The sequence below is a fragment of the Protopterus annectens genome, chromosome 9.part0 (genome assembly GCF_019279795.1).
Source record: "Protopterus annectens isolate FY-2018-M chromosome 9.part0, PAN1.0, whole genome shotgun sequence".
Taxonomy (NCBI): domain Eukaryota; kingdom Metazoa; phylum Chordata; order Ceratodontiformes; family Protopteridae; genus Protopterus; species Protopterus annectens.
This window is the reverse complement of record NC_056743.1, coordinates 1,532,382,876-1,532,407,888: the sequence shown is the minus strand read 5'-3', so window position 1 is coordinate 1,532,407,888 and position 25,013 is coordinate 1,532,382,876. Positions and strand designations below refer to the sequence as shown.

The 25,013-nt window shown below is 40.0% G+C and overlaps 1 protein-coding gene across 2 annotated transcripts in view; it reads right to left on the bottom strand.

Moving 5' to 3' along the window:
• The window catches only part of DHX16 (DEAH-box helicase 16), a 983,432-nt gene that overhangs the window by 882,959 nt on the left and 75,460 nt on the right, over window positions 1-25,013 (bottom strand). For both annotated transcript variants that reach the window (XM_044084487.1, XM_044084486.1), the window contains exons 2-3: window positions 21,929-22,133; window positions 1,261-1,481 (exon numbers count right to left, since the gene is read on the bottom strand). In XM_044084487.1, coding sequence (XP_043940422.1) covers window positions 1,261-1,481; window positions 21,929-22,126 — 419 coding nt within the window. In that variant the 5' untranslated portion in view covers window positions 22,127-22,133. The remainder of the gene's footprint in view (window positions 1-1,260; window positions 1,482-21,928; window positions 22,134-25,013) is intronic.

Genomic DNA, 25,013 nt, shown 5'->3' with positions numbered 1-25,013 from the left:
TTTTTGGAATGGGCTGGATTCTAGAAGTATTCTAGAAGCTGCTACTTGTTCCTCTCTACATACTTTTACAAAGCACTATAAGCTTGACTCCTTCTCTAGGTCCAGACCTAGGTTTGCTACAACAATTCTTCAGCAGCTACTGGTCTCTTATCCTTCCACTTCCCACATGCAGACAGCTAAGATAATCTACCAATATAGTCAAGGCTGCTGCAGTAGTTATCAATATAATGAACATAGTACAGACATGCAATTTAAACTTGCCACAACATTAGATGTTCGAATGCTCACTGCTGCAGTAGCCACTCCTTTCCTCCATCTCCCTTGTGTTTGTGGTGCATTTTTTTATGCCAGGGTGTGGACATATATTTTTTTATTGTTCCTCGCACTGTACTTTTAGGGGCTCAGCCTACCTCTCTCTATTGACATGAAAGCTCTGAAGGCTTTGTGCAGAAACTTGTCTTTTAGTTAGGTTAGCTCAAGAAGCCTGACACTCACATGGAACGTGCCCCAAAGTTTTAAAAACTGTCCAGCTGTTATATCCTTGGCAGGGTACTGCTCACATAGCTAAGGATATACTGTAAAATTGTTGGCCTCATTTTGAGCAGCCCCACTCATTTCAGACCCTGAATCATTTTCTAACAGAATACCTATATCTGCTAATTTTCCTTACTCCTCAGTCTTTTAATGGTACATTCTTTAATGAATGCATCATTAAATGAAACAGTCAGAAGTAGACACCTAACCTGAAGGTTGTAGTTTCTGTGTTATTTACATATGAAGAAACAAAGCTGCCAAATTAGTTACAATGTTGGTGGCATGCTTTGCTCCAGCCCCAAAATTAACACCACATTTTTTCATTTTCCATTATATAAAAGTGCCTCTTGTGGAACTATGATACTTTCATAAGATGCAACACAGCCAGCAGGAATATCTTATACTGTAGTCACGACTGTACCTTATGTTACATGTACAACTCCAATATTCTCCACCATCCTCCTGTTAATCCTGTAAACCAGTTAAGATTAGTAATTTCTAAAACTGCAGTAGATACAAAAATTTTAACACAGTAAAATCTTCAAATAGGACAATAACCTTGCTGGACAAAAGATCTAATGCAGGCTATGTTAAAATACTCTTCTCCAAAAGCATATTTATATACTGATGACTTTTTTCTGAAATACTAAACTAATTTCTAAGCCCTTACATTTGCCATAACTACAGCCTTGTCTGCCTTAAAAGAAAAAGTGCAAAGTTACTCACATTTTGTTTTCTGGCTCACTGTCGGAGTGAGAAGACTCCCTTTTTCGAAGATGCTTGTGCTTTCGTTTCTTTTCATCTTTGCGGTGCTTAACTTTAATTTTCTCAGATTCACTTTCCTCGCTGTCCTCTAGCAAGGTATAAGACATATTCTTTTTTTGCAAGGCAATAGCTTCTCGCTCAGCCACCCGAGATGGTCGTTCTACCACCCGCTTCCTAGGTGCCTGTGGAGAAGGTTGCATATATAAATCATTTAACAGTAACAAATATTAACATTGTGCATTAATTATCACAACATTTACAACATGCCACAGTACTTTTAACAGCATAGTACTCTCAGAAAGAACTTTCTTCACATGCCAGCAATAAAGACAGAACTTTACTGCTGCTCCTATTGCAGCCATTATACTTTAAAAATTTCAGTACCAAACCTTTTTCTACAAAGTTCTATACCTAAATATTAGACTCCTGTTAATCCCATTATCATGTATCCGCATTACTACTTGCCATGCCTCAATACAAATGGCAACACTGCTCCATCTTCGTCTAACTCTTGCTTACTTCTCCCAATCAATCAAACAGTAGGTGAATATATATATATATATATATATATATATATATATATATATATATATATATATATATATATATATATATATATATATATATATATATATATATATATATATATATATATATATATATATATATATATATATATATATATATATACACACACACACACACACACACATACACATACACATACACACACAGACTACGGATTAAAATCAAGATCTTCACGAAAAAAATAAGCCACTCTGGTGGTTATATAATAAGAGAAAGAAAACTGCTGTCAAAAAACAAGAGGGAAAGGTCCCAGCAAAGGAAGAACTCCCTCCAAAGCATAAACAAGCAGATCAGACATCTTGTAAAGTCCTGTAAAGCAAATTACAAAACTATTAGTATCCCTATATAAAGTAAATCACAAAGCATTCTTTAGCTACATCCGAAATCTAAAAGGAAAGGCCCAACTTTGTGTTGAACTGGCTGTGGACGGTACCACTTATACTGAACCTGAGGACATTGCCAACCTGCTAGCAGATAGGTTTGGTGAAAACATCAGTCCCCTGTCCCCACCAATCATACCCCATGACATAGCCTTCACCAATCCTCTAACTACCATCTCCAAAGAGGAGGTCAGAGCCACTCTCTCCAAGGCTAAAACACAGTCTCTATGGGACTGGGCAACATCCCAGGCTGCCTATTAAATGGTCTAAAACAGGAATTAGTGGAATCACTGAACATGTTCTTCAAATCGGTTTACTATTAAAATTTCAAAACAAACTCCATCAACTGTACTATTGTCGAACACGGAAGTTCGAAAACGGTAATATCGATGACAAAAAAAAAAAAAAAACTAGAACGGGTTTTAACATGGGTCGAGATAGGTGTTCAGTGTTATTCCGAACTATAAACATCTCCCCTATCTCGACCCATGTTAAAACCCGTTCCTAGGTTTTTTTTTTGTCATCGATATTACCGTTTTCAAACTTCCGTGTTAGACAATAGTACAGTTGACGGAGTTTGTTTCGAAATTTTAATAGTAAACCCTTCAATCTCAGTTTAAGCACTGGCTTTGTTCCAGCCAAGTGGAAAACAGCAACTGCAATCCCCTTGCACAAAGGGGGTCCCTTAACTGACCCTGCAAACTGCAGACCCATAAGCCCAACCAGCCTTATCTGCAAAGCCATGGAAAGAACCATCATGGATCTTAACAAGGGTATAGGTGACCTTCAAATTCTTGACCTGACCCAGTTTGGCTTTATTAAGGGCAGATCTTGCCTGATAAACCTGGTGGACTTCTTCGAGAATGTTACCAAGGCCCTGAATAAAGGCAAAACAGTTCACACTGCCTATCTTGACCTAGCCAATGCTTTTGACAGAATCCCTCATTCAGGCATCATTGAGAAACTCACCCAGCTGGAGATTAACCCTTACATCACTAGATGGGTTGCCAACTGACTCGCAAATAGAACACATACAGTCAAAATTGGGGATGCCAAATCTACTAGCAGACCTGTTACTAGTGGAGTTTGCCAGGTTTCTGTGCTAGGTCCCCTACTGTTTGGTACCTCTTTTTCATACTTCCAGGTGAAAATAAATGGCCTACGGCTTACCAAGTTTGCTGATGACTGCAAACTGGGTGCAATCATCAAATCCCCCAAAGATGTCAACATATTACAAAATGGCCTTCACAGAGAAAATATTTCATTGAGACCTGGGGGGGGGGGGTAACTTGGTGGGGGTAGTTCTTGTTGTCCCCACCTCTCTTTGTTAGAGAAACATTTTCTATAATTAAAAATTTAAATACATGCTGCTCATTTGTATTTAGTATATGTTTAGAGAGAGAGCGCTAGTAATAACCTGTCTCCTTATTTCAGACATGTGACTACTTATACGCGGTTTAAACTTTTGGTTTGTTTTTCCTACATAGAACACTGTGCACAGCACACAGCCTGCCATATAAATAATGTTGCTAGTGTTGCAGTTTCCATAGGCTTGAATAAAGAATTCTGTCTCGAGGACTCTATAAAACTCTTACTGGTGTATATGTATATATATATATATATATATATATATATATATATATATATATATATATATATATATATATATATATATATACACACACACATATATATATATATATATATATATATATATATATATATATATATATATATATATATATTTACAGCATACACACTTCCCACATCTATTATGTTCCTACATATTTCTTCTCAACTGAACTACTGCTTTGTTAGTTCTTTGTAACATAATTTGTTTTTTTATAGTGTTGTATTTCCTATATATATATAAAAGTGGGATTTGTACCTATGCTGTTCATTTCTGGTATCGGAGACAACATGGACCAATGTTTCTATATAATATGCCTTATATTTCTAGTGTTTTGTTCATAATTCAAGATGTATTTACATTCCTTATGTATAATTGATTTGTCTTTCATTTTACTGACTGCACTTTTATGAGAGAAGATTGGTGCGTAAATATTATTACGCTTAGACAGGACTTCATCCTTTATTTCTAATGCTTGTTTATTATACCCCCTCTGTTCACATTCAATGGCTAATATGTCTAGGTGTCTATTACAAGTGATGTCTATAGTATTAAGCCTACTGACTCTAGCCATTTGATTTGTCATGGTGTAACTAGAAATGTGTGGGAGATGCATGCCATCTGCTGCTAAATATGTGTTCTTTTTTACTTGCTTCTTATATAGGGAGGTTTCTAGTCTACCTCCATTGTTCTTTTCAAAAAAAAAAAAATCTTGTTTTCCCGCCTTACTGAACTAGAATAGTCCAGTCTTCAGAGTTTGCTGATCTCTGTGCTTTGGCTTGGTTCCTGTGCTATTCCATATCCTTATTTGGATAAAGGGAAGCTTCTTTGTTCACCAGTGGGAGTGGGGAGCACTGAGCAGCCTATTTGTCCCTAGAGCAGTGGTTCCAGCCAGAAACTTGTAGTCTATTGGCCATTTTGGGTCAATTCCTAGCTCTTTTCAACTCCCTGCTATAAAGCCCGCTTTAGTGCGCTTTTGCGTGATTTAGCGCGGAGTTGCCCACAGAGCACCATCGGGCAGCACCGGTTAAACAAGGTTAAACTATTTCTGGCTCCGTGAAGTGTGCTTTTCAATTTTTCCCTTAGAACTTCTCTACTTGCAATCTAAACAGTCTATTCTCTATCTCAAAAGCTCAGCACTTGCTCCTAAAGCATTTTTATATAGGTAAAGTACTTATATACTAAACAAAGTACTACATTAGCCTAGAATCCCCTTGAGTACCCATTTCCCTATAGGTCCCTTCTGACTCAGTTACACAGCAAACTTTTTCACTTTTTCTAGCATGTCGAAGGGTCAGTTGCTAGCGTCCTCTCCTGTTCAGCTGGTGAATCTGGGCATCTTGAGGCAATGTTACAATTGCCTCATGTACACAGACAACCCACTCCTTCTCCCACAAAACACAAATACATGTGAGAGATGCAACTATATAGCCAAACTGGAGGCTGAGCTCTCTCAACTCAGGACTGGCAAGACCAGACAGGAGGAGAAGGAAACCACGCACACCACAAACCCAGTTTCACATAGAACTATCACAACTGCAAAACAAACACATAAACACACAAAGACATACTCGGAGGCACTGATCAAAAATCTACCAAAACTACAGAGGCCTCCAAAGCAGACACCCAAGCAACTGCCACCTCAAGACATAAGACAGGCAACACATAGTTCTCAAAGTCAGTGTGCTAAACAGTCACAGCCCTTAAGGCCAAACACAATGCCAGACACACTTGTTATAGGTGACTCCATAGTCAGACACACTGGCGTCCCACTCACCAGACTGAACAAGGAAAAGATCACAGTAAGCTGCCTGTCAGGCGCTAGAATCTGCCACATAACACAAGCACTCAGGTCACTCCACAGCAAGTACAAGTATGACTCAGTCATTGTCCATGCCGGTGTGAACGACCTGAGCCGTACCTCCCTGGACTACATGAAAAGAGACATAGAGGAGCTCTCAGATTATGTAGCCCAGGCCGGTATGACCCTGACCAGTATCCTACCCTCACCAAGAATGATGCCACAATACAGAGACAAAATGATCAGCTTTAATAATTGGCTTAATTACTGGTGTCATTCTAAGGGGATCCAATGTCTGTCTGCCTGGGATGACATGCTTGACAAGCCACGCTGCTTAAGGCGGCTTGCACCCGTCACCCCTGGGCTTCTGGATATTGGCAAAGGCTCTTGCCACCCCCATAGTGCCTTTTTTAGGCATGGCTCAAATGATAAACCTACCGCCCTAGAAAACAAAAATGGAGAAAAACTAAGGGTAATACTGCTCAATGCCAGAAGTCTAAACCTCAAGATGCACGCCCTTGAAGCCCTCCTCAGTATGGAGAACATCGATGTCTGTGCTGTGACTGAAACCTGGTTCAAGGCTCCTGAGAGCACCCCAGCACTATCAGGTTATACCTCATATCATGCGTTCCGGCCCCAAAATCCGGAACTAACCACAAAAGGAGGGGGAGTATCCATATTCATAAAGGATACCACACCTCCAGGTTAGTGGCAACGCACGAAGCATCGGAGACCATCCAGGTGCAATTAACCATAGGTAAAACTGCCCTACAATTTGTAGCATGCTACAGACCACCTTCTCAAACTCAGGAAACCCGCACAGCCTTCCTGAAGACACTGGAGAGTATGAATGTCTCTCCAAACACCATCATATTGGGTGACTCAACTACCCAAACATAGACTGGGAACATTACTCAAGCCCCAACACCCTAGCCCAAAGGTTCCTGGAGTTCATAAACTCAAATGCTATGGAACAACTAGTCACCATTCCCACAAGAGGAGAAAATATACTAGACCTGATCATCACAAACATGGGGACAAAATGCTCCACACCGGAAGTATATCCCTCATTGGTGAGATCAGACCATAAATTCATCTCATTGGAGACCCACATCCCGCCCCCACTCCCAGCAAAAAAGACCACAGTGAAGAACTTCTCAAAAGCAAACTTCACACTTCTTAAGACTGGAGTGGTATCCTTCAAGGCCCCCGAGCCAGTGGAAAAGTACAGTTTTGTACCTACCATAAATGTAGATGTTCGAAGATCCACATTGCTGCAGTCCTTACTTATGGGGTAGTCCGCTGTCCTCGGTCGGCCCGAATACCAAAGTATTAGGCTGACGTCGGTCATGGGTGCACAGCCCTGACATCAGAGCGTCAGGGTATAAAAGCGCATGACCGACGTCATATCCTCAGTCTTTTCTTGCCCCAGATGTCAGAAGGCCCCTAAAAGAAAGGTCACAGCCAAAAAGCAGAATACCTTCCCAAAAGATATGCCCAACTACAGCCATCACCCAAACCATATAACCATGCTAAGCTACAGAGGGGAAGAAGGGAGGGAAAATTGGACTGCAGCAATGTGGATCTTCGAACATCTACATTTATGGTAGGTACACAACTGTACTAGGTTCTTCATATCACATTGCTGCAGTCCTTACTTATGGGTAGAATCCCAAAGCAACGGGAAAGGGAGGTTGGCAAAATCATAAAGCATTAGGGGCTGCTAAAATGCCCTGTAATATTGCAGTGGCAAATCCAGCCCTAGACTTAGAATAAAGAGGAAGGTGGTAATGTTTAGAAAAAGTATGTACTGAACTCCAAGTGGCTGCTTCCAAAATATCCTTTGTAGCTACCCCCCTTAGAAAAGCAGTAGAAGTTGCAGTAGCTCTAGTGGAATGAGGTCTGATTCCAGGCGGAATCTCCTTACCATGATGGGAATAACAAAAAGAAATACAAAACCCAATCCATTTAGAAATAGTTTGTTTTGAAACAGGTCTACCCTGTGAACTCAAAGCAAAAGAAACAAACAACTGCTGAGACTGTCGGAACTCCTTGGTTCTGCTCAAATAATAACGCAACTGCCTGTGAATATCCAAAGTATGCAAAATCTTCTCCCCTTTATTTTGAGGATTTGCATAAAAAGTAGGCAAATGAATAGTTTGGTTTAAGGCCACACTAGAAACCACTTTAGGCATAAAGGAAGGATTAGTACGCAAAGATACCCTATCCTTATGAAAAATCAAGAAAGGCTCCACCGCCATAAGGGCCTGTAATTCAGAAACCCTTCTTGCAGAAGTAATGGCCAACAAAAAAGCAGTTTTCCATGACAAATACTTTAACTCGGCAGTAGCTGCAGGCTCAAAAGGTTGTAGAGTAAGCTTTTCCAACACAAAATTGAGATCCCAAGCAGGAGTAGGAGCTCTACGTGGGGGTCTTATGTTCTTTGCCCCTCTGAGAAACTGCTTAAACAAAGGATGAGAGAATAAAGGAGGGTCACAGTCATAATTAGCCGAAATGGCTGCAGCATGAACCTTGATGGAGGAGAAGGACAAACCTTTGTCTAATAACTCAGTAAGATATTGTAAGGAAGCACTCAAATTAGGCTTGGAAACATCAAAGTCCTTCCCTTTGCTCCAAATAAAAATCTCCTCCATTTATCAGCATAAACTTTCCTTGTACTAGGCCTCCTGGCCTCCAAAATAACATTCAAAACTTGTTGTGGAAGCTGAGAACCTCCAGAATCTAAAACAGAATATGCCAGGCCGTTAGATGCAGAGACTGAATTCTGACATTGAGAAAGTGATTGCCCTCCTGAGACAAAAGGTGTGGAATCAAAGGCAGAGGCCATGGAGGCTCTCGGACCAAACTCCTCAGTAGTGGGTACCAGTGCTGTCGAGGCCAATCCGGTGCCATCAGGATCATGGATGGCTTGTCTTGTCTGGCCTTCAAGAGAACCTTGGGCAGAAGAGGTAGAGGTGGAAAGGCATATACATGAAGATTGTTCCAACTGAATGACAGAGCGTCCACCTTCCAAGCTGTGGGATGAAACCTTTTTGTGCAAAACTTTGGCAACTGGTAATTTAGTGGAGAAGCGAACAGATCTATGTCTGGAGTTCCCCATGACACTGTCAACTTTTGAAATACCTGAGGATCCAATTTCCACTCGTGAGGATCCACTATTTGTCTGCTCAATACATCTGCTAATGAGTTCTGTGCTCCTGGTAGAAATCTAGCCTGAAGATTGAGGTTGTAACTGAGAGCTGTCTCCCACAAAATCATCGCTTGTCTGCAAAGTGGGTACGAATGAGTTCCCCCTTGCTTGTTGTTGTACCACATGACAGTTGTGTTGTCTGTTAGAATCAACATCTGCCCTGGGTGAAGTAAATCCTTGAAAGCCATCAATGCAAATTGTACTGCTAACATCTCCTTCAAGTTGATATGCAAATGTTGAAGTTTGGCAGGCCACGTGTCTTGCACCCATTTTCCATTGAGGTGTGCTCCCCAAGCCTTGTCCGAGGCATCCGTCGTTAGAATCTGACTCACCTCTGGTCGGGTCACAGAGAGTCCCTTGTTTAGGTGACATTCCTGAGCCCACCACAAAAATTCCTTCTGAATGCAAGGTATTATCTGAATGACAGTGTCTAGATCCTGGCAGTGTTGTGTCCATAGATTTTTGAGATACCATTGAAGCTTCCTCATATGCAATTTGGCATTGGGAAGCACCAGAATACAAGATGCCATGAACCCCAAGGCTTGAAGGACTGTCCTTGCAGTCAGCCTGGACTGTAGAGACATTTGATGGAAATAAAGTGAAAGACTTTTCTGTTTGTCCGGGGTAAAAAGGCCATCTGGGAAGCTGTATTCAGTCTCACACCCAGAAAGCACATGTCCTGAGAGGGTACTAGACTGGACTTTGTTTCGTTCACAGAATACCCTAGGCATCTTAACACTACCATCACATACTGTAGATGCTGAAGAAGCTCGTCCTTGTCTTGTGCAATAATCAGGCAATCGTCCAAATAAGGATAAATTTGTATTCCTTCCATCCTGAAAAAGGCTATCACTGGAGCCAGAACCTTTGTGAACACTCTGGGCAGTAGATAAGCCAAAGGGCAATGCAGAGAACTGATAATGTAAATTCCCAGCTCGAAAACGCAGGTACTTCCTGCAACTGGGCCTGATAGGAACATGAAGATAAGCCTCTTTTAGATCCAGAGTCACCATCCAGTGATCTTTTCCCAGCAGAGGCAAAAGCTGTTGTAATGTCAACATTTTGAACTTTGGAATGTCCAAATAAGTGTTGAGGAGAGATAAATCCAAAATCGGTCTCCACGTGTTCCCTTTCTTTGGTACTAGAAACAGGCGGGAATAAAACCCTAGACCCACTTCTGAAGGAGGTACTGGCTGAATAGCTCCCATGTGAAGAAGTAATGAAATCTGTTTGTGAGCCTCCATCCTTTGCCGAGGAGGAATGTCTGGCATACCTTTGAAAGGAGGCAATGTATGGAAATAAAACTTGTAACCTTTGTTTATAATGTCCAACACCCATTTGTCTTGGGTGATTAAAAACCAATTTTGCTTGAAGAGAGCTAGCTTTCCTCCCAAAGGAGCTGCCAGGCAAGAAGAATCTGGCAGCTGGAAATGCAGGTCATTGGGCCTGTTTATGAAAGGACTGGCCCCTACCCTCACCAGCAGATTGAGCAGGCAAACTCCATGTTCTAGGCCTAAAGGTACTCTGAGCTCTGCCCCTACCACGCCTAGAACTACCCCTAGACTGGGAATCAGAAGAAGGGTAAGTCCACCCCTTAGCAGGCCAATTTCTACTAAACTTAGGAGGTTGAACCTGCAAAAAATCTTTAACAGTCTGCATAGACTTAGCCTTGTCCTCCATTTTCTTCAAAACAGACTCTACAGGAGGACCAAACAAAACTTCGGACTGTAAAGGGGCATCCAGAATTCTAGACTTAACATGCTCAGATAAATTCTGATCCTTAAGCCAGGCATGCCTACGAAGAACTGAACCAGTGGCAGCCACTCTAGAAGAAGCCTGCAAAGCATCAAAACCACACTGCAAAGAATGTTTCCCCACCTGTTCAGAAACATGCACCAAATCTTGCAATTCTTTACACTCTATGCCCTCTGCCAAAGCATCCACTTTAGATTTTAGCTGAGAAAGGAGGAAATTCTGATATTTCAACATATGAAACTGGCAATTTAAAGCCCTCATTGCTAAAGTAGAAGAGGTATACACCTTCTTACCCCATCTGTCCAAAGCTCTAGCTTCCTTATCTAGAGGAACCGGATTCTTTACAACAGAAGCCCTAACACCCTTAGGCCCCTGACTAATAGTTTCTGGGTCCGCCCTAGGTCTCTTATATAGGTATTTATGAGCCTCAGGTACCCTATAATACCTGTCCGGTTTAACTGGTGCAGGAGGCATAGAATCTGGATTAAATGAGGCCTCGAAAAACATCCTGAACAACATCCAAAACAGGAGGAATAGCCAAGGGTCTATGCTGTGGTAAAACAAGAACTCTCTAAGCCTCTTTCTGGAATCTGAGTAATCCTGTCCTTCCCACTTAAAATGTTCCCTCAGAGTGTAAGGTTTCTGAAAATGAAAAATCCTCTGGAGGGGAAGCAGAAGGAGTAGAATCCTCTGCATCGGAATCCGAATAAGGAGGAAAATCTTGAATATCTTCAGCAGAAGACTCAGAATCATCTGAGGCCTGCTCCAAAATTTCCAACTCTGGCTCTACCCTGGGCCTCTTATCAGGAGGGGGCATGGAACCTCTAATTAAAGTAATCAAATCTTCTGCCATTTTAAGCATATGCTTCCTAGGTACAGACCCTGAAGAACCAGAACTAACTCCAGAAGGCGGCAAAACAGACCTGCCCTTAGAAGGAGCCCTAGAAACAGTAGCAGAAGGCCTAACCCCCTTAGGCAAAGAAGGGAGAATAGTAACCTGAGAGGCCCCTTCAGCCTGACCTGCCTACTGTGAGGCCACATCCTGTAAAATCAAGGTTTCCCCCTGAGACTCAACAGAAACTTCAGCCGGATCCACCTGTTCCACTGCAGTCCCTAAAGGACCGGCGTCCGAAATGGACGAATCATCCTGCCTAGGCTTTACAGATTTGTCTTTACGCTTCTTCGTGGAAGCGGGCGTCGGAGGATCCGACGGCATATTATAATTACACCGTTTGCCAAAGACTAACCTAGCGCAATCTAGCCTTCTCTTAATAGTGCGCTTATTAAACCTAGCACAAAACCGACACCCAACTACGTCGTGCTCCGGTCCCAAGCAAGGGATACAAAGCGAGTGGTAATCCCTATGCGGTATCTGCTTCCCACAAGAAATACAATTATTCACTTTTTCTGACATCCGGTAAATAACTGAGGCAAGAAAAAACAAAAATGCTCTCCAACGGGGTACTTAGCCCAACTTGGTATGTCTGAAACTCCGAAAAATTTCAGAAAGCCGAACGGCACTTGCAACGCTGCTTCTGCATCGGACCATGCGGCAAAAAAGACTGAGGATATGACGTCGGTCATGCGCTTTTATACCCTGACGCTCTGATGTCAGGGCTGTGCGCCCATGACCGACGTCAGCCTAATACTTTGGTATTCGGGCCGACCGAGGACAGCGGACTACCCCATAAGTAAGGACTGCAGCAATGTGAGATGAAGAACATCCACAACCCACGCTGCTGAAACCCTTACAAATGCCTTCTACGAGCACCTCCAGGAATGTATGGATCAAGCAAGCCCCAATAAAATCAAGACCCTTTCCACCAAAGGCAGGCGCCCGGTCTGGTGGACCCCAGCCATAAACAAACTCTACAACAAGAGGAGAAAGCTACTACATGACAGAGCAAAATCCCTAAAAGGGAAGGCATCTCTGATCAATACTAGCAAAAAACTACGATCACTCATAAAATCATCCCAGGCCAACTTTGAGAGAAAAATCGCTAATGACACAAAAGACAATCATAAGGCCTTCTTTAGCTATGTTAGAAACCTGGGTGGAAACTCCCAGATATGCTCAGAATTAGTCCAAAATGATAAAAAAAAATCACTGAACCCACAGACATTGCCAACATACTGGCAGACAGGTTCAGTGCAAATTTCTCCCCTCCCCCCCAAAAGGAGAAATATCTATCCCACCAGAGTCTAGCCTCCCAAACATCTCAGATGCCCAGGTGAGAGCTGCTCTCTCTAAAGCAAAAAACACAGCATCAATGGGACAGGACGGTGTCCCCGGCTGTGTGCTACACAAACTCAATGAGGAACTAAACCCACACATAAGGCTGCTGTTTAATCTTAGCCTTACTACAGGATACGTACCCAAAGAATGGTGTACGACAACTGTGGTCCCACTCCACAAAGGCGGTGCTTCTACGGACCCTGGAAATTACCGCCCCATAAGCTTGACGAGCCTTGTCTGCAAAGCTATGGAGAGGATCATAATGGAACTCATAAATAAAGACATTGGGGACCTACAGACACTGGATCCTACCCAATTTGGCTTTGTCAAGGGCAGATCCTGCCTCTTGAACTTGGTCAACTTTTTCGAAACAGTCACTAAGGCCATTGATGAGGGTAAGGCAGTTCACACAGCCTACCTTGACCTAGCAAAAGCATTTGACACAATACCCCACTCGGCCATCATAGAAAAGCTCACCAGCTTAGATGTAAACCCATATGTCACAAGATGGGTTGCAAACTGGCTCCAGGACAGAACACACAGGGTTAGAGTTGCTGGTGCCATGTCAGACTCTAAGCCGGTCACGAGCGGTGTCCCACAGGGCTCAGTCCTGGGCCCCCTCTTGTTCTGCATTTATTTTTCTGAAGTGCAGGCAAACATAGGGGGATTGTGGCTGACAAAATTTGCAGATGACTGCAAACTGGGCACCATAATTGACACTCCATCAGACACAGACATCCTCCAGAGAGGTCTCATAGAAATGGATAACTGGTGCCAGAGCCATGGCCTTAAGCTAAATGCCAAAAATGTATAGTCATACCCTTTGGGAAAAACAAGGTAACCCCTAATTACCACATAGGTGGTAATCCATTAAACACGGAAGAAGTTATCAGGGACCTGGGGACCCAAGTTGACAGTAACCTCTCTTTGACACTCACATTGCCAAAGTGGTTAGGAAGACCTTCTACATTGCCCACCTGATCATGAAGGGATTCACATCCAGATCAGGAGAGGTCATTGTACCCCTGTACTCTTCACTTATCAGACCAATGATTGAGTACAACGCCCCATTCGAAATGTACCTTACCTGACACCTGCAGCAGTTGGAAAGACCCCAAAAGTTCCTCACCAAAAGGATAAAGGGGCTCAAACATATGTCATACGATGCCCAACTGAAGAAACTCCAGCTCTATTCAGTCGCATACCGTCTGCTCAGAGGTGATCTGTGCCTGACATACAAGGCCATGTCCAACCCGAATTAATGGACATGCTCCACCTCAAAAATCCAAATCCACCAGAGCCACGAGAGCAAGAGACTTAAACCTCAACGCGGATATAAATAGGGCGTGCTGGAGGGACAGATTCATCACCCAGAGACTCCCTACACTATGGAACAGAATCCCAGTCCATGTGAGGCAGAGCCCCTCACTGACTCTGTTCAAGAGAAATCTTGACGAGTGGATGGGAGATCGTAGGTTTACCCCGGGAATCATCTCTGTGTCACTGCTGGACAGAGGCACAGCAAACTAATGGGTATAGTATTCTCATCCTAAGGGGTGGTGAAAGCCACACACACTCTGGCTAGGCTTATAAATGCCCTAGGGCGGATAGCCTAGTATGAACCTATGAACCTATATGAATGTCAAGGAAATCTATGGCTTTATAGTCAACTTGTTCTTTAAATGTTAAAAATGTGGTGCTGCTCTGTATTTCTTCTATGAATTCATTTAATCGACACAATGGACCAACCCAAATGAGAAAAATGTCATCCACAAAACACTTGTAGATACAACCATGCCACTCAATTTGAACGCTTCTAATTTTTGTTACACACAGAACTGCCATTTCCACTACCACCGAAGCACAAAGGTTCATACAGTCAACGAGAACGGAAGAGAAGCAATCAGATTAGTTAGAACATTTTCAAACGGGTATTAATAATGAAAACATTGTTTTTAATATATCACAATGTCAGCTAACTGAAAGTGAAATAGCGGTGTTAAACCGAGGCTTAACTTTTGTACTTGCAACCACAGTATGGATATTTCAAAAATGCTGACAGATTTTAAACTGTTTACATGTAAATTGTATTTAAATGTTTTTTTTCCTCTATGCAAGTGAAGGAATCTAATGTTATAAGTAGCAAGTATTATATAAGTAGCACCTTTGTACCCCCACAAAACCCAGTTATTAACATGTTTGAAAAAATGGTTGAAAATGATATACATACACTTTTCCATGAGAAACATAAAAAATGCTTCTATAACTTGAATGAAATGGAATATTGAGCTATAGAAATTTTTCAAAAGAATGACCAAATTATTATAAAGCCAGCTGACAAGGGAGGGGGGAATAGTTGTACTTGATAAAGATTACTATGAAAATACAATGCTACACATGTTAAACACTAATGAATATGCATGCATAAGAAAAACTGATGTCATATATATCCAACAGATAGCTGCTAATAAATTAGAGGAACTATATGAAAATAACTTGCTTACAGAACAACAATATAGATATTTATATAGAGAGAAACCAATGATTCCAATTATTTATTGAGTCCAAAAATTCACAAAGATATGTTAAGACCACCACTGCGCCCAATAGTTTCAGCAAGGGGCTGGACAACAGAAGCTATATCTAAATATTTAGAATCAGAACTGAAATGTGTATTAAATACATCTATTACCATTATCAAGGATAGCACAGAGTTTCTAAATGGAATTATTTGAATGGAATGAAAATAATTTGGCAGCTACTTGCTACCTGGTTACACCTGATGTTAATTCCTTATTTACTTGCACTCCCAATGACTTAGGAATAGAGATGATTGGGAAATGTATAGATGTCCATATTGAATTGAAACATCTAAAATTAGATTTAGTACGTGACTTATTACAACTAAAATTAGAACAAAATGTGTTCATGTTTGGAAATAGATACTATAAACACATGTCAGGAGTAGCTGTGGGAACATCAGTAGCCAATACGTATGCAAATATAGTCATGAGTATGTGGGAAAAGGACAACATTATGGATGCAACCAATAAATACATCAATTACAATCTGTCATTCTACAAGCATTTTGTGGATGACATTTTTCTCATTTGGGATGGTCCATTGTGTCGATTAAATTAATTCATAGAATACAGAGCAGCACCACATTTTTAACATTTAAAGAACAAGTTGAGTATAAAGCCATAGATTTCCTTGACATTCATATAAAAAAGAACAATAGAGGTACACTAGAAACCCCCCTATAAAAGAAGCAAGTAAAAAAGAACACATTTAGCAGCAGATAGCATGCATCCCCCACACAATTTAAGAAACATCACGAGAAATCAAATGGCTAGAGTCTGGCTTAATACTATAGACATCACTTGTAACAGACAACTAGATATACTAGCCGATGAATTTGAACAGAGGGGGTATAATAAACAAGCATTAGAAATAAAGGATGAAGTTGTGTCCAAGCGTAATTATATTTACGCACCAATCTTCTCTCATAAAAGTGCAGTCAGTAAAATGAAAGCAAAATCAAATAAACATAAGGAATGTAAACACATCATGAATTATGACCAAAATACTAGAAATATAAGGCACATTGGCCCATGTTGTCTCCAATACCAGAAATGAACAGCATAGATGCAAATCCCACTTTAATATATAGGAATTGCAACACTATAAAAAACAAGTTATGTTACAAAGAACAACAAAACAGCAGTTCACGTAAGAAGAAAGATCTAGGAACATAGATGTGGGAAGTGTGTATGCTGTAAACATATATATACTAGCAAGAGTTCTATAGATTCCTCAAGACAGAATTCTTTACTAAAGCCAATGGAAACTGCAACACTAGCATCATTATTTATATGGCAAGATGTGTGCAATGCACAGCGTTCTATATAGGAAAAACAAACCAAAAAATTAAACAGCATATAAGTAGTCACGTCTGAAATAAGGAGACAGGTTATTACTAACTCTCTGTATAAACATACACTGAATACAAATGAGCAGCATGTGTTTAAATTTTTAATTTTAGAAAATGTTTCTCTAACAAAGAGAGGTGGGGACATCAAGAACTAAACCGAAAGAAAGGAAAATAAGTGGATACTGCACTTTAATGCATGTACCCCCTCCCAGGTCTTAATGAAATATTTCTCTTAAACCTGAATTAAATCACTTATATAATTGTATTAAGTGAATATACTATAACATTTTGTGTGTTTTCTTTCTGTTTTTATGTTTATGTCTATACGAGTATGCATGTTTGAAGCTTATAAAGAAATACAACTTTAAAAGTTAATGATTTTAACTAGATGATTATTCAATTAATGTATTAATTAGTAAGTATAAAAACAGCTAGATGAAAAGTACAGGTGCTATCACCTGAAGAAGCAGATACGTTCTGTTTAAGTACTCAGTACTTGTGCTATTTGTTGGAATAAAGGAAGTTCTTTTAGCTTGCTGCATTTGGTCATCATTTTTGGACACTGGCCTACAGAGCAGTCTCAGACCCAGCCTTGATGAAGTTGCTGCACATCCACAAATCCAATGGGACAAGATTCACTCGTGCTAGGGATTTTAACCTAGCTTAATAGGACATGCTGGAGAGACAGAGATGTCTCCTACAGGTTGCCACTCCTCTGGAACAAACTCCCAACTCATGTAAAACAGAGCTACTCAACGACCCTATTTAAGCATAACCTGGGCAACTGGATGGGAAACTGTAAATTTACACTAGGGGTTTCACCTATGTCCCTCTTAGACAGGGGCAGCTGATGCTGATCTTAGATTTGCATGCAAACATAGACTATATATCTTAGTCCATAAGGGAACAATGACTTAACATGGTTAGGTTTGTACGGGCCTTAGGGCCAATAGCTTAGTAGCCCCCTATAATCCTATGATTTACACTTATTGCTATTTACAAAGGACAGGAGCATTTCTTCGGTCCAAGTCTTGTACCTGGGATTACATTTGTAAAACTATTGCAATTTTCAATTTATTGTATACTTGCAAGTATTAACTTGAGCACCATTGTTAAGACCATGTATATTACTGAAACTAACAAGGAAATGGGAAAGTACTATTAGTACTGCAATGTAAATGCACCAGTCACTCTTACGATACTTCTTGTTTCTTCATTAACTGGCTGTTTATAAGACTGAAATGCACATGTCTGTACTGTTATCATATACTGAAATGTTAAATAAAACGGTGGCAAAAAAAAAAAAAATCGCATAAATACATAGTATAACTAGTTAATATTTCCTCATAACATAGCTAAACATAAGTAGTTCTTCAGCTGTTCTACTCAACAACAGCAGTCCAGACTTTCTTTACATTTGGTAAGTTGCTCTTCTTAATGGCAACAAGCTTTCTATTAGTCCTACAGTATACTGAATCAGCTAATGCCAAGCTGCCACCTGACCCCACTGCAGGATTCCATTTTCACCCACCCCACTATCATCACCATCATGTCCTTATCCTTTCTTCCTCCCACAAGACTATGAAGCAAATTTTCCACCCTCAAAACAATTCTTGCCTTTTTAATCTCACATTCTGCAGCTGTTCTCTTCTTTCCTTCCTTCTATCCTTATTTAACCTTCCTAATATCCTTATTTAACCTTTCTGTTACAATAAACCAAACATGTAATATCCTAGCCTAGGTCTTGAAGAGTCCATACCTATGCCCTTATGTGATCTTTTACAATATGAACATACCTCTAGGTTTTGTGTGTATTTGCTGTTTTTAGGCTGGGTTCTCTGGATCCACAACTATAACCTTCTTTATTACAATACTGGGACCCAAAGGCTTCACATGTTTCTGTAGGGTCTTAAGTGGGAGCTGTGCCATCCCTTACAACCTGTGTCCCTGTAGTCTGACGTTTTACAATACAGGGACACCTGTTGTTGGTTCTAGAATGGGTGCTCTGGGTCCATACCTATTGTTCTTGCATTCAAACCTTCACTTTTATACTCCAGTGTTTATTGGCAGGAAAAAAATGGAAATGGAGCAAAGAAAGCCACAGGGTATCTTTAGTAGGACATCGACAAACAGTAGCCTGGGTACGTTTTACCCAGCAAGGTGAGAATGTACAGAGCACCCAATTCCTAAAGGTTAACAAAGACTGCATTTCCTGAATAGATCAGGATAACCTTTATTTATTTATTTATTTATTTATTTTTTTAATGAAAGTGCCCTTACAAAGTTATGCACTTTCTTTTTGCATTATGCCATGTCCCCCCCCCTACCATTCTTAACATAATATGTCCCCCTTTTAATGAAAAAAGTGTCCTTAAAAGTTATGCACTTTCTTTTTGCATTATGCTGTCCCCCCCTACCATTCCTAACAGAATATGCCCCCCCCTTTTTAAATAAAAACCTTCATAAAAAGTAATTCTTACCTATTGTAGCACCAATCAAACGTATTTGTTGGTGATTGTCGGTTTAGAGCTAGTGTGGGAATGCATGCATAGACTTTAATGGACACACCACCCCACGTGTGAAGGCATTACATTCTAACAGTGCATCCCTATGCTTTCCCTATGGTGATGTCACCAAGGTATACAGTCAGATTTGTGGACATATCTTTAATAAAATGTTTACAAAGTTTTTAACTAAAGAATGGTTCCCATATATTAGGAATAGTAGGGGAAGAAATCACACATCTCTGTAGATGCTGCATGTTGAGATGCACACATGAAGTGCACATGGCACTTTAAGTTATGAAGCATCACATTATCTTACATATACATCTCCAATAGCTTCACAACTATCTCCTTATTTCTGACCTGAAGCAGAATTCCTGTCTTATGTGTTGGCATCTCCAGGTAGTGAGTTCCAAACATCTGCTGGGCAGCAGCCAAACCACCCATTTGAAAACATATTTTTGATATGGAGAGTTTCCAGAAGCTTTGCTTCATCAGAAAGATGATCACTGGGCACTTCACACAATTTTAGGGGGCTGAGAAAGGAGGACAGATATAGGTGTAGCACACAGTTACAGTTATCTTTTATGACGGTAGCTTTTAAACAAGTTCTAGGAAAGAGAAAGAGCAGTGCAAAGATGAGGTCTTTGTATTACACTGCTAGCATATCACAACACCTTTTTAAGCAACAGCCACACACAAACTATCTTAACAAAATGACAAGCACTGGTTGGACCAGCTAGTTTTGATGAGGATTCAGAAAGGCACATGACTTGGAACAGAGCAAGAAGAGTCTTCGAAGTTTACGACTCTAAGTCAGTAGGGACAACATTCAGAATGGAGGGACTTAGGATGACAGAAAAGGATGGGGCATCAGCACTGACAGTTGACATAGTCAGAAGAAGAATGAATTAAGAAAGGAAAACTATTAAAAAATGCAAGGAAATTCCCAAAAATGTCTGGGTGAGGGATTTAACAGGGGTATTTAGCAGTGGATTATGGAGAATGGACATTAACACAGAAATCTGACTCGTGATCGCCACAGCTGGAGCTTTTATTATTCAAGGAGTGGGTACATAAGAAGAATGTTCAGGATGAAATATATGTAAAAATATAAGAGCAGTGTGAATAGTACATTGGGAGGGAGGCAATAAAAGACGACTATAACACTGAACAACAATGAAATAAAAGAGAAGAAAGTCCTCTTATGGAGACGAGTAGCAACAAAGGAGGAAAACACTGAGGAAAAAGAATAGTGGGAAGACAATGGTGACAGTAACGAAAGCAGAGAAAAAGTCAAAAAATTAATTATGCAGTTTAATAAGTCATATGTCATGATACTTTTCTCTCTACTTGTAGTGCAATGAATGCCTTCAGGTTGTGGTTAGCCTTTGTGATTTTAACATAACAATACAATGTAAAAATAAGGTTTTACTATCACTGTAAGTCCTGAGTACGAGTTAAAATAAGGCTAATTCATGAAATTACTTTAATGGTCACTTTTGAGTCTGCTTAGGATATAAAAATATTGCATTTTTAGCAGACACAGTAACCTAAGTACTCTTGGGTCTAGGACTATTGCACGAAGCTGCAATAGTCGAATCCAACATCACTAAACACATTTTAATGAAAGCGCTTTTACCGAAAAAGCACTTTCGTTAAAATGTCAAAAAAAAAAAAGCGTTTATGCAGGGGGGCTACACCCCCCTTGCACCCCTCCCACTTTAATATTCTCACTCCGAGACCACACTACAGTGGGGAAAAGGGAATCTTCCTTTATCCGTACTGTAGTACGGCCTCCACAACAACATACTTACGTGAAAATGCTGCTTCGGTGAACAGCATTTTCGAGTATGTATGTTCAGCTATGAGTGATTCGAGAAAAAGTGCTTCGGGGATTAGTACAGAACCCTCTTATACAAACACACTTACGGTCTTGCTCTTCATAGTGCTGTAATGTTCATACAATAAAGTTATGGGCAACAAATGTCTTTTTTGTATGTGAAAGGAGTTAACTAGCAGGCTGGAACATGAGATGTAGATGCTATATGGTAGAGTAAATGTGCAAGACTGAAAGATTTAAGCTGAGAAACAGTAAGCTTTACATCAAGTACTGACAGCAAATCTAGCAAACCGAGTGTTATATTGTAAATGATCATGAGGTAAGATTTGATATCACGTTAGTGGTTATAAACCAGTTTTGTCATAAAACTTGGGTATGTTAGATTAGAAGAGGGCACAATCAATTTAAATGGCAAAGGTACATCATTTCTTCTTATACAAGTTCAAAATAAAATGCAAACTGACTAATTTTCTCAGATGAGTATGCATCAGACAGCAGCAATCATTAGAACAATTGCACGAGGGTGCACAAAGCATAAGCAGCAGAGCCTGATTAAAATCAGTACACCATTGTTCAATTAATGATGAGTACTTAGAATAAGTGTTTTACACCCAGTAATGTCCATGTCCCTAAAAAAGTAATGCACCCTTTTAAAATCTATAATGTAACGTTAAAAAACTCACCAGCTTTAAAAGAGCACAAAATTACTTTAAAAAAAGTTTCCCAACAAATTGTCATATTACTAACCTTATTCCAAAGCTCCTCTGCAAAGACTCTCACCCGTTGATCAATATCTATAGTTCCTGTATCTTCTAGACGACGGATAAAATCATCACTGCTGGAGCTGCGCAATGATGTCCCGATGAGGAACTGGGCCACATACTTGTCACTGAGCCCAAGAATCTCATGTAGTTGATCATTAACCCAGTTCTCCAGTGATGCCATCTTAAATCTGTCAAACACAAAAGAGGTTCAATGTTCAGAGTTAATTACGCCACGCTCCGATAGCCCTTTGTTATCATCATCAGTACTCTTCCTGCTTAATGAGATGTCTTTTACTACTATCTCTTATTACACTACTAAACTCCATTAAAAATACACCACTCTTTACATACAAATTTGCAAACGTGCAACTGTTCCTCAGAACAATAAACTAAACCTCTACTTCCATCACTTAACTTGCTCCATGGACTACTTGTACTATATGTCTAGAAAAAAAAAAAAAAGATGTGGAAGAAAATAAGCTTCTCTTCAAGCTCCTGAGTCCGTAAGTAGAGATGGAAGGTGCATCTTAACGGCTAAGTGACAGTCTGAAACATGTCTTCACTGATGGAGTTCACTGCAGTTAAACTGTACTCTTGCTCCAAGGTACTATCGCATCAGAGTTGAATCTATCAAGTCCATAGGTATTGGCCACAATACCTCCTTGCATGGAGGCGTTTCAGAAAGTGAATCAAATGTTTTGTTGTAACTGAGTCACTTTTTGACAAAATGCCTTCTAAAATGACTGCCCTGGATCCTGACAGAGGCAACTAGACACAAAACTAGTACTGTGTCATGGTAGAATCTATCCAATGACTAGTGACATAAACAACATGATAGGAGATGGGGTACAAAGGGAATGACACTATGGACTACAGGACTATGTGAAAAGGCAGTAATATTTAACTACACAAGGTCTACAGAAAATTAAAAGTCAACTTTCTACAATTACTAAAAATTGCTGCATAGTCATTCTATTTATTTATTTTTGACATACACTTATCTGGTGTTAAACACAGAATGTCACCCAAAGACACAGTAAACAGACTCCACCAGAGTATTTCTTGACTAGACAAATAGGGTCCATATTAAATTCCCGAAAGCCGACAATGTTGAATCTGACATTGTCGACACGAGAATAGTGAATGTGCAGAACATCGAACGGGTAAACGGAAATCTCCGTAAGGGGAGATTTCCATTTACTTCAATGTAGTGCGGTCTCGGAGTTGGTATATTTAAGTAGCGGGGGGTGTGGGGGGTGCAGGGGGGCTTGCCCCACTGCCTACACCATTTAGTTTTTTTTTTTTTTTTGTATTTTTTTTTTACGAACATTTAACAGTTCAATCACTAAAGGTCGAACTTTAGTGATTCGAACTGTTAAATATTCGATGTTCTAATACAGACCCGACAAATATTGTAAAATGGTTCTCTGTCACAAATTCAAGAACAGATACTATAAAGTCTGCTACATTAAAAAATAAGCAGAAATTCCATCTCCTAAACACTAAATTGACTAAGTGACTGCTACATCACTGAAATCTTGCAGAAGGGCTTCACCACCTCTGATGTAGACGTATGGGTCCCGACATCCTTGCTAACGTTATATATTAACTCAAAGGCAGCTGTACCTCAGTGAAACTGTAATACTCCAGGATGCCTCAACTTTGACTTTCCATTGTATATGCATATTCCCCGATATTTGCTGCCAACAGTCCTGCAATTCCAATTATCACAATTACATTACTCAACATTATAACAGGTACCCATTCTGAGAGTTATGCAGCAGATATTTATATACATGGTCACCAGGTCATAGTATTTAATGTCATTCTGAGCCATGTCACAATACAAGTCAACAGTTATGGCTAGGAATGTATGCAAAATGCTTTAAAGTACTAGGCTCTGCATGGCACACAAGGTTATGTTCCTACAAGGCTTACTATTCAGGACAATTACAGAATATCAGTGCAACGATATTAAATTGCAATGCTAAATATGTCACTAAGTTGAGAAATCAAAGGTTCTGTTTGCAGGCTTCACTGGCCATTTACAAACCATCATCTCCAGGCTGAGACTAAGGTAGGTCCAAACTGTTCTGGTCAGTGCTCTACCAGCTATCAAATTCAAAATCAATCAATCCATCTCATATTTGCAATTTCTAACATAACAACAACAAAAAAAGAAAAACACAGACACCCACTAGCTCCAGGTATGACTTTTATTGAAAAAAAATGAGTGCCTTCGTCCACTAGCCCCAGGTACGTTTTTACTGAAAAAAAAATGAGCGCTTTCATCCAGTTGTTTACTGCAGACTTCTTCAGATTAAAATGTCCGCAAGTCTGCAATAAACAAGTGGACGAAAGCGCTCATTTTTTCAATAAAAATTATACACGGAGTTAGTGAGAATCTGCGTTTCCTTTTTTTCGGATGTTTTTACAGTCCCAAAGTTCGTTTTTTTGGTTTAGTTTCTAACATATAATTACTTAAGGTTCACAGGTTTAAATGTCAAACATGTTTTTTTTGTTCTGTTTAATTATCACTTAAGAAAAAGGCAAACATAAATTTTATAAAACACCATATCAACATGCTCCTAGTTACTAACATTATATATCACCAATCCAACATTACATAAATTGCTCAATTCCTGCCTTCCTTTAAATCTCACTCCTCCTCCAAAATAGTATTCTGTATGTACTGCTCCCAAAATTTCCATTGTTTTCTATGCAATATGCTGCTAACGATTCTACTTCCAATTCTTTTATCTTGTTTACAATATTCAATACTTCAAATACAATTGTTTAGAACTTTGATTTCCACTTTCTACTTTTTGGCAGCCACTAGAATTAAACTTAGCAAGGCCTTGGTATGTATAGGCAACTCAGACCTTGTATCTCAACTCAAAAAAAAATCATGTAAAGGTTCATAGGAGGTTACCAGGCTAGTGGCCCTACAATCCTTACAAGCCTAGCCATGTTAACCCAGAGTTGCCTCATTTGTCCTTGGTTATATGGACATAATTTGTAGAGCAAGTCTATGATCAACACAGACTACCCCTCTCCATGAAGGACAT